The 9,031-nt window shown below is 49.8% G+C and overlaps 1 protein-coding gene across 2 annotated transcripts; it reads right to left on the reverse strand.

Annotated features, from left to right (window-relative positions):
- Positions 1 to 21: 21 nt before the first annotated feature.
- klc2 (kinesin light chain 2) lies at positions 22 to 8,050 on the reverse strand. Of its 2 annotated transcripts, none has more exons than XM_062384243.1 (14): positions 7,939 to 8,050; positions 6,604 to 6,849; positions 6,174 to 6,510; positions 5,738 to 5,954; positions 5,462 to 5,651; positions 4,784 to 4,957; positions 4,592 to 4,691; positions 3,880 to 3,929; positions 3,638 to 3,705; positions 3,377 to 3,485; positions 3,066 to 3,212; positions 2,835 to 2,959; positions 2,413 to 2,470; positions 22 to 2,280 (listed from the first exon to the last, which is right to left on the reverse strand). In XM_062384243.1, exons 2-14 carry the CDS (start codon positions 6,829 to 6,831, stop codon positions 2,197 to 2,199), a joined length of 1,887 nt encoding a protein of 628 aa, XP_062240227.1. In that variant the 5' UTR covers positions 6,832 to 6,849; positions 7,939 to 8,050; the 3' UTR covers positions 22 to 2,196. The 2 variants fall into 2 exon arrangements, with proteins under 2 accessions (XP_062240227.1, XP_062240226.1); XM_062384242.1 differs by having other exon boundaries at positions 22 to 2,292.
- Between the last annotated feature and the right edge of the window lie 981 nt (positions 8,051 to 9,031).

Raw genomic sequence — 9,031 nt, forward strand, 5'->3', positions numbered from 1 at the left:
AGCTGCCCCCCCCCCCCTCCCTCAGATTTTGGATCTGAAGCTTTAGATTAATAATCCTCCTGCGACAGATTGAAGATCAATATTTAGACATTTACAAGTGACAGATTAATACCAAGAAGGATTTCATATTATTAGTTTGATTTATTATTATTAGACATCTTCAACTACAAATTAGCGTTCCAACTTTTTCTAATACACAATTACACAGTGTAGAGATTGTGTGTTTGTGTGTGTGATTAAAGTTTATTCCCACAACTCTAACGTGTGTGAATGTGACGCACAGTGAACAAACATATAAAAGTAACACACATACACAGTTCTGTACATTATTTGCTGCCAACGACACTTGAAGCTCTGTTCCTCTGCTCCTGCTGTAACACAACTGCTCCTCATCACACAATCTACACAATCACAGGCTGAGACGACAATGTGCACTTTTATGAGACTCAGCTATGTGATGTCATCAGACATGTGATTTCACAGAGCGTTGTGGTTTGTTGCGGCGCGCGGCGAAGGTGTGGACGCACCGACGTGGACTGAACACCGGCATCAAACCACCGGCTCCTCTTTGGAGATGTTCACTTTGTGTTAACATCCCTGTTTGAGGATGTTAGAAGTTAGAAGACGAGCAGATCACAGCTGAGTCTCCACTTCACTGATAAGAGGACGTGTACATTCCCTGGACACTTCTTTGTCCCACATTAAGTTTAACATTCAAATGATCAGTTCTCAGGACCTTCAAAGTAAAAGCGCAGGAAGTCTCCAGCGTTCGATTCTCGATAACCCGTCTACGTCCCGGGAAACACCGAGGATCGTTTTGTACAAAATGAAAATTATACAACAACAATAAACAAAGGGGGAAAACATAAAGAAACTCATGAAAAAAGAAAGTAAACATCTTGATTCATGTCCCGATGATTGTAAACAAACTGTCATTCACCTCCTTGTTCATCAGTGTGTTTGATTCATCCTGTACATGATAGGTAGTTTTTAGAGGAGCTTAAAAATGACTGGTCTTTGAAATCACGTCCAGATGAACTTTGAGTTAACTTGAGAAGAAGCAGCTCTGCCTGAAGCTGATTCGCTCACTTGGGAAAACAAAGATCTGCTTCTTATGGAAATGTGAGCAAACCACAGTCAAATCATTCTGGATGTTTCTTTTGGTCATCGTGTTTAAAGAAGGTTTTTCCAGGATCACCAACCCGAGCTTTAAGTCATAAACATGGAGTCTATTGGTTTGTCAGCTTTGGACAGAGATGGTTCCCAGCTCAAGGATTTGGAGTTCTGTCATTTTCCTAATTGCATGAATGTGCTCGGGACCCGTCTCCTCGAGGATCCAGTGGAAAGGACCAGTTTGCTCTGGAGGTTTCAAGATGGCTGCTCAGTTTACAGTAAGAGGCTCAGAGTGCTTCATCAGCTGAGACCTCCATGGAGCAGAAGCTTATCTGAGAGTCAGGGACTCCAGGGAGCGAGGTAACACATTTATCAGTTTGGAACCTTTTCATTTCATTAACCATCATTTTACTCCTCCTTCTCTGACTCCTCCTTCTATGACTCCTCCTTCTCTGACTCCTCCTCTTCCCTCATCACATCAGTGTTTTTCTAAACTCTAACTCAATAAAGTGTAAACAAAAGGAAAGATGCACTATATACAAAGAACGAAATATCAAATAATTTAAAACTGTATATACATAAAAAAAACCAAGGCAGAAAGTGAGGTTTAAAGATGAGCTCTGTTTCTAATGAACATTCTTTTCTCTTCGTACAGGTCAAATCTAATCTAACCTTTTCCACCGGCTGTACTCGATGTTCAGCCTCAGTGAATATTTCATGCTACTAGTGAAATATACAGATATGAACTGAAACTGGGTTAGCTGTTAGCCTAGCTACGGCTAATTGTCTGCACGCGAGTCGATGAGGAATCAAACTCGTGACGCTGTGGACACGATGTTTTGCTACGGCGGTCTGAGAACACGCGGCGTTCAGGTGCAGCGATCTAAGCAGCATGCTCATAAATGTGTATCTAAATATTCTCTGATGTTTGTACAGTGACGCAGCAGAGTTGTGTCTCCGTGATGTTCCCTAACTTCATGCTTCAGGGGCTGGAAGCTCTAGGTGCGTTTGATTTGATCGAACCGAGCTGCAGGCAGCCTCTCCTGCCGGGCGCTCTGCTGCGTCCCGCCCCCCGCCGCTGTCCTAGCCAATCAGGGAGCTGCGTCTGGACAGGTCCACGTTGCTGGCGCTGAGCCCCCTGCAGTCCGACAGTCCGGAGGAGGCGTCCTGAAAGCAGTCCTGTACACGTGAGTGACACTGCAGGTTCATACAGTCTGAATACAGTAGAGTCCTCTAGTTATTATGATCATATGTTCAGATGGATCTGAGATCAGATCCCGAGCTGCCATGGCCTCCTACCTGTGTGGTCTCCTCTGTGCTCTTGTTGAGGAAGTTGAGGGAACTCGCTCTCTTCATCCTGAGCAGGAAAACAAACCAACTCAAACCAGGAGCTTCACTCAGATCAGTGCACGAGAAACAGTCGAGCTTCACCTCTGAAACATCAGCTTCTTAGATATGAATGAGTTTTTCTTTCTGTTTTCTCTCATCTCTACGTTCACTTGTTTCTTCTGGAGCTTTCAGCCTCATCTAGTGACCTTCATCATGAAGGATCCAGTGAGGAGGACTCACTGGATTCACTGGAGGTTCTATTTATTTATCTTTATTTGTATTTGTCGGACAGGAGTAAATTCAACAGGTGACTTGTGGGAATTAAAATATAATAATTACTAGAATGACTTGCACTCTGCTCCAGAGGACCAGGTCGTGTTCTGTGATCTCACCCTGGGTTCCGAGGCTCCTGGGGGCCGCTGCCCTGCAGCTTCTTCACCAGCATCTCGCTGCTCCTCCTCAGGGCGTCGCGGATCTTCCCGAAGGAGCCGCTGCGGCGCAGAGAGCCGTTCCCGTCCTGAGGGACAGGGACACGTTCTACTGAGGACCTTCAACAGGAGGCCTTCAGCTCCGATCCAACCAAAGGGTGGAGATCAGAGAGCAGAGGAACTATGTGAACTCACCCCGTTCCACTCGGCGGAGTCATCGCCCTCGCTCTCCCCCCCCCGGCCCCCGGGGCCGCTGACCCCCTCCCTGCTGAGTCGCCGGTCCCCGGTTCCTCCGTCCTTCAGCAGCTCCACCACTTTGCTCTGGTTAATGGCGTCGATGCCCTGAAGAACACAAAGGGAGAGAAGCCGTCAGCTTCCTGTCGGCTCTTCTACTCACTTGTTCATGTGCTTCATGAATCACGGCTGTCCCGTCTCCAGCTGATCCGGCGTCTCAGCTCCGGTCACTAATCTAACAGCCGTAACTCAGCCGGTCCGGTGATGTGAACCTGTTTCCGGGACTTGCTGGCGACCTCCTCCAGAGTCTCTGCTGCTTCCAGCTTCCCCTGGCGGCGGTACAGAGCTCCCAGGCTCTTCAGGGTGGTGTTCACCGTGGGGCTGGAGAACAAACAGGTTCAAGTCACTGGTGAAGGTACTTTGGGTGAGGGTTATGAATAAGAAAGGTTTTTTAGAAGTTAAACCAGAACAGTCCCAGTTGAACTGTACATCACTTCACCAGGTTCCAGCTCCCCCCCCTCTGAAGGACTCACCTGTCCACCTTGCAGGCCTTGTACCAGCTCCCGTACTCCACATACGGGCCTGAGTCCTTGCGTTTCCCCTGAGAGACAAAGGGAGACGGATGAGAAGAGGCTGAGAGGAACCAATGAAGCGTTAGCTGCATGGACAAAGGGCCGGCTGTCAGCTACTCTCCACTCATTTCACCGTCCAGACCATAACTCCCAGCAGGCTGTAGCTAATGGAACCAGTAGAAAGGTCGAGCTGAATGACTGACCTTGCTCTCCTCTCTCTCCTCTGCGTGCATCCAGATGGGCTTGTTGTCATCTGCAGAGTAACACACAAAGTCACACAAGGTTGTTTAACATGAACACAACTGAGTGTGGATATCAGGTGCAGCAGAAACTGTCCATGTGATGTCATAAGAGCATGTGATGTCATAGGAGCATGTGATGTCATAAGAGCATGTGATGTCATAGGAGCATGTGATGTCATAAGAGCATGTGATATGTCTTAGGAGCATGTGATGTCATAGGAGCATGTGATGTCATAAGAGCATGTGATATGTCTTAGGAGCATGTGATGTCATGTGACCACGTGGCTTCTTGTGCCCGGTGCCAGCTCCTCCTGGTGCTTGGTCACGTGACACGTGAGGGTTTGATTGGCTCAGCGGCATCAGGAAGGAGAACATCAGCATTAAGCTGCTTCACGTTCTTCAGTGGAATCAAGTAATCCCCTGAGCTGCTGGTGGAGCTGAGGGGGGGGGGGCTGAACTGAGATCAGTTAAAAACACTCTGAAGTTATTAAAAACCAGAGTTTATCTCAATATTCAACAGGAAACTGTGAAAACATGAAGGACTCTGAACAGTTTGGTGGATTTGTTCCAGCAGCAGCTCTTCTGGTTCAGGGAGCAGAGGATCATGGGTAATATCCAGATGGACTGTAGCTGTAACAGGACCGTGACCAGGATGATTGACAGCTGGACTCACTGTTGACGGATCCAAACTCCTTCTCGTGAGCCCGGGTCAGGATCTCCTTGTACAGAGCCTCGGCCTCTTTGAACTTCCCCTGCTTCAGGTAGCACGTGGCCTGAGGAGCACAACACCAGGTCATGTGGACTGAACCCAGGTCAAAGGTCACATGTGAATGAAAGGATCCAGGAGGATCGGAGTGAGCCTCACCAGGTTGTTCTTGGTCTTGGCCACGTTGGGGTCGTCGGCTCCCAGCTTGGACTCGTAGATCTCCAGGGCCCGTCGGTAGTAGTACTCCACCTCGTCGTACTTGCTCTGGTTCTGACACAGCAGCGCCAGGTTGTTCAGCTGCTTGGCCACGTCCGGGTGGTACTTCCCCAGAACCTGCACACAGCGCCAGGACACAGCTCGGGTCACAGTCACTCAGCTCAGCTCTATCAAGACGCTGTCAGTATAAACTACTCACTGTTTCATACCAAGATAAACAAGGACAGAGGGATTTAAAACAAACACATTTAAAACCAACTCAGCCTCAGTAACTTCATCTCTGATCATAAACATCATAAACATCATAAACATCATAAACATCATAAACATGGTGATAATATAACATCAAGAGGCCTCGTGGTTCTTCCTTCACTCACTGAAACACTCTCTCTACTCAGAGTCCGAAGTTTTACATATTCCAACTTGTCATGGAAAATAAAAAACAAGAACAAGCTTTAAATAAAAAGTTTGTTCTTTGACAGTTTGTCTTTTTCATGTACAAATAATAACACAACTCAAGTACTCATGCACTTGAACTACTGAACGTTTGTGTTTTCCAGATTCGTGGGACAGATTGTGTAACATCAGTGTGTCTCTGTGTGTGTGTTGTTGGTTCTGCACCTTCTCTCGGATCTCCAGGGCCCTCTTGCAGAGCGGCTCCGCCTCCTTGTACTTGCCCCTCTTCCCGTAGAGCACCGCCAGGTTGTTGAGCGTGGCGGCCACAGCGGGGTGATCCTTCCCCAGCGTCTTCTCCCTGATGGCCAGGGCGTCGTTCAGGAGGTGAGCCGCCTCCTTGTACTTGTTCTGGTCTCTGGAGGACAGAGGACAGAGGAGGCCAGTGAGTCACTCTGCTCCCTCACCAGTACGTGGAGCTCCTCCCTCCTCCCGGACCCTCACCTGTACACCAGGGCCAGGATGTTCAGCATGGTGGCCACGTCGGGGTGGTCCCGTCCAGACGTCTTCTCCAGGTCCTCCAGGGCCTGCTTGCACAGCGGCACGGCCACCTCGTACCGGCCCTGGGACGCGTACTGGATCACCAGGTTGTGGAGGGTCCTGAGGCGGGCTGGGATCTCGTAGCCCCCCTGCTGGGCGGCCACCTCCCCACTGGGCTGAGCTGGTGGACAGGCGGGGGGGGCACAGGGTCGCAGTCAGTGAGATGTTCTTTGAGCGTCAACAAACAACTGACTCAACTTATCAATAATCAATAAACATTATGAAACAACTAGATATGAAAGACAACAAAGTGTTGCTCTGCTTTACAGAGAGGGTAGAACTGTAGACGTAGAACTGGTATAGATATAGAGCTGGTAGAACCCCCCCCCCGATGTCATACCTGGTCCTTGGTCATCGTCGTTGGGGAACAAGTCGTCCAAACTGTCCTTGGAAGTGTCCCCTCCTCCGCTCCCCCCCCCTCCACCCGAGCCCTGGCTCTTCTCCTCGGACGGCGACACGTCATCGTCGAACTTCTTGATCTGGTTCATGAACTCCAGGTGCTTCTTCTCCTCCTCCAGCTGGGCCACGCTCTGCTCGCTGCGCTGCAGCTTGTGCTGCGTCCCGGCCAGCTCGTCCCTCAGCCACTGGTTCTCCTGGCAGAGCCGGCGCACCTGGGCGCGCAGCTTCTGCTTCTCCGACTCCACGGCGCTCAGGTGGCTGGACAGGGCCACGATCACCTGGACACATCAGAACATCTCAACCACTTCCCACCTGAGGGTAACCAGAGGAGGAGCAGGGGAGAGGGGAGGACGAGGAGCGAGGTCTCTCACCTGAGCTTCTCCCAGGCCGAGCTCGATGGCCTCCAGACTCTTGCGGAGCAGGCCGGACTTCTCCTGGGCCACGGGGGGGGTGGTGCAGTCCAGCAGCGAGTTGAGGAGCTGGGCGTGCTCCCCCCGCAGGGTCTCCAGGCCCTGCATCACGGCCTTGGTGTTCAGGACGATCTCATCCTGGCTCAGGCGCTCCAGGGCTTCTTCTCGTGGGTACACCATGGTGGACATTGCCTGGTTTCAGACACGCTGAGAGGACGGGGGGGGGGGAGAGAGAGACAACAACCACAGGGCATTTTGTTAAAGACCTGGTTTGACCTTAATGCTACCACATCCTAAATCTGTCTTCAGGTCAGCTGGAGGTGGAGGAGACCCAAAGAGGAGGTTTGAGAGAAGGAGAACAGAAGTAAAGAGATACCCAGAGAGAGTGTATGTATAAGTATATATAAATATGTATATATATATATGTGTGTATATGTAGTTAACCCCCCTGAGTCCCTACAACAGGAGTCCAGCAGCAGGTGAACCCAATGAGTCACTGTCCCTCCACAGATCTGCTGCTGAAGAGACTGAACCAAAGATCAACAGAAGGTTTGAGATCAATCCCCTGGAAGCTCCTCCTCCTCTGATCTGATGAGTCATCGTTCAGACGCTGTGATGAGATCATGACTGACCGTAGATCAGTGTGGACTCTCAGTCTGGTGTTTACTGGTGTGACTGGAAAGTCGTGACTTTGATGCTGGAGGCCCCTCCTCCTCTCCTCTCCCCTCCCATCCACCACTCCTCTGCTCTCCTCACCCCCCCCCCTCCCTCCCATCCTCCTCTCCTCTCCTCCCTCCCCTCATCCTAGCCCTCCCTCCCTCATCCTCCCTCCTCTCCTCCTCCCCCCCCCTCATACACTTGGCTGCAATGCACCAATATCATCTGAAGTCCCAGACGCAGAGAAAGGAAACAGGAAAATGTTTAACACCATCTTCCACCTGGGGGGGGGAGCTGGATCCAATAAGACATGTTAATGAGTGTGGACGCGTTTGAATCCGGTTCGTGCATGTGAACAGGCCCCGTTACACAATACACATTATACACACACACACACGCACACACACACACGGACACACATGTACACGCAACTATGTGAGTGTAGAACTCGATAGACCGTTAACCGGCCGTGTCCTCGGCGGAGACACGAGACGGATCTGGGGTCGGTGGATCTGACAGCTCGCTACGAAGATAAACCGGTGAATTAGCGTCACACCGTTTCACAACGTGTCCTTTTCAAAGTACACGACCGTGAGCTCGTGCTCGTGTCGTGCTCGAGAGGAGTTCTGCTCAGTTTACCTTCATGAGACGAGGAGGACACGTTGCGTCCCTAGGTTCCGTCCCGGGGACAAAGCAGGACAGTGTTGTGATGCTCCGGCGGCAGCGCGCTAACGGGACACCGACTGCTTCCGGGGGGACCTTCAGAGTAAAGCGAGATGCAGAGGAGGAGGATGTGGATCCGGAACACGGGAGAAGTTTGTTAAAGCTCTGACACTATCTGTTCAAAAGTTTCATCCACTTTAAACTGCCCCTACTCCTAAAACTACCTTTCACTTTCATATGAGTCAAGAAGATGTGGAAGATGTTCGAGTTCTGTCAAAGGTTCTTGAAATTTTATCACACGTTGAGTCGTTTTCTTGTTTTCATTGATTTATGACTTGTGATTATATTTATAGAGAAAATCCTTCAAGTTAAATTATGAATCACAGGGTTAAAAGTTTGAATTAGATCGCTTTACTTTAAAGAGGACACAGAACACGGAAGTGGTTCAAGCTGTTCCCGTTACCTTCATGTCCCCCTCCGCAGAGGAACCAGAATCACCACAACACCTCTGCTAAGTCTAATGAGATTATAGATCCCGGGGGGGGGAACTAACAGCTGCGTTAGCTAGATGCTAACCGTCAATTAGCCACAGTGTAGCTGCACAACGAAGGATCATCAACCAGTGAGAAACCAGTAAACAACCAGTGAGTAACCAGTAAACAACCAGTGAGTAACCAGTGAGTAACCAGTAAACCAGTAGATGTGTTTAAACGTGACAGGAGGAAAATGGCTGTTCTCCCAGATACCCTAACTAACCAAAGACGAAGCGAAGTGTCAAGATGATTCACGTCCGCCAAATACCGGAAGTGCTTCTGCTCGTTATTTAGTGCAAATAGAAATTAAGAAAACATGCAAATAGAAAGGGAACGGAAATGTTTCCCGGGGACCCGGTTGGGTGATGCACCGGCTGTAGTTCAGGAGAGCTCATTAACTACAGGCAGGGTCGTTGGAGCCCCGCCTCCTCCATGTTGGTGGACGGGATGTGAACCATCACAGATAGTTTCTCATCTCACTGGTGTTCTAATTCTTATTGTTCTGGTTATTTGTTGCATTATAAACACAACATCAT

This window comes from Platichthys flesus, chromosome 24, assembly GCF_949316205.1.
Source record: "Platichthys flesus chromosome 24, fPlaFle2.1, whole genome shotgun sequence".
In the NCBI taxonomy this organism is placed as follows: Eukaryota; Metazoa; Chordata; class Actinopteri; order Pleuronectiformes; family Pleuronectidae; genus Platichthys; species Platichthys flesus.

Coding starts and splice junctions, on each gene's coding strand:
- klc2 (XM_062384242.1), bottom strand. CDS start 6,831: ATGTCCACCATGGTGTACCCACGAGAAGAAGCCCTGGAGCGCCTGAGC. Junction 4,958..5,461: donor CCCTGGAGATCCGAGAGAAG/GTGCAGAACCAA, acceptor CGCTGTGTGCAG/GTTCTGGGGAAGTACCACCC. Junction 3,213..3,376: donor CCAGCAAGTCCCGGAAACAG/GTTCACATCACC, acceptor TGTGTTCTTCAG/GGCATCGACGCCATTAACCA.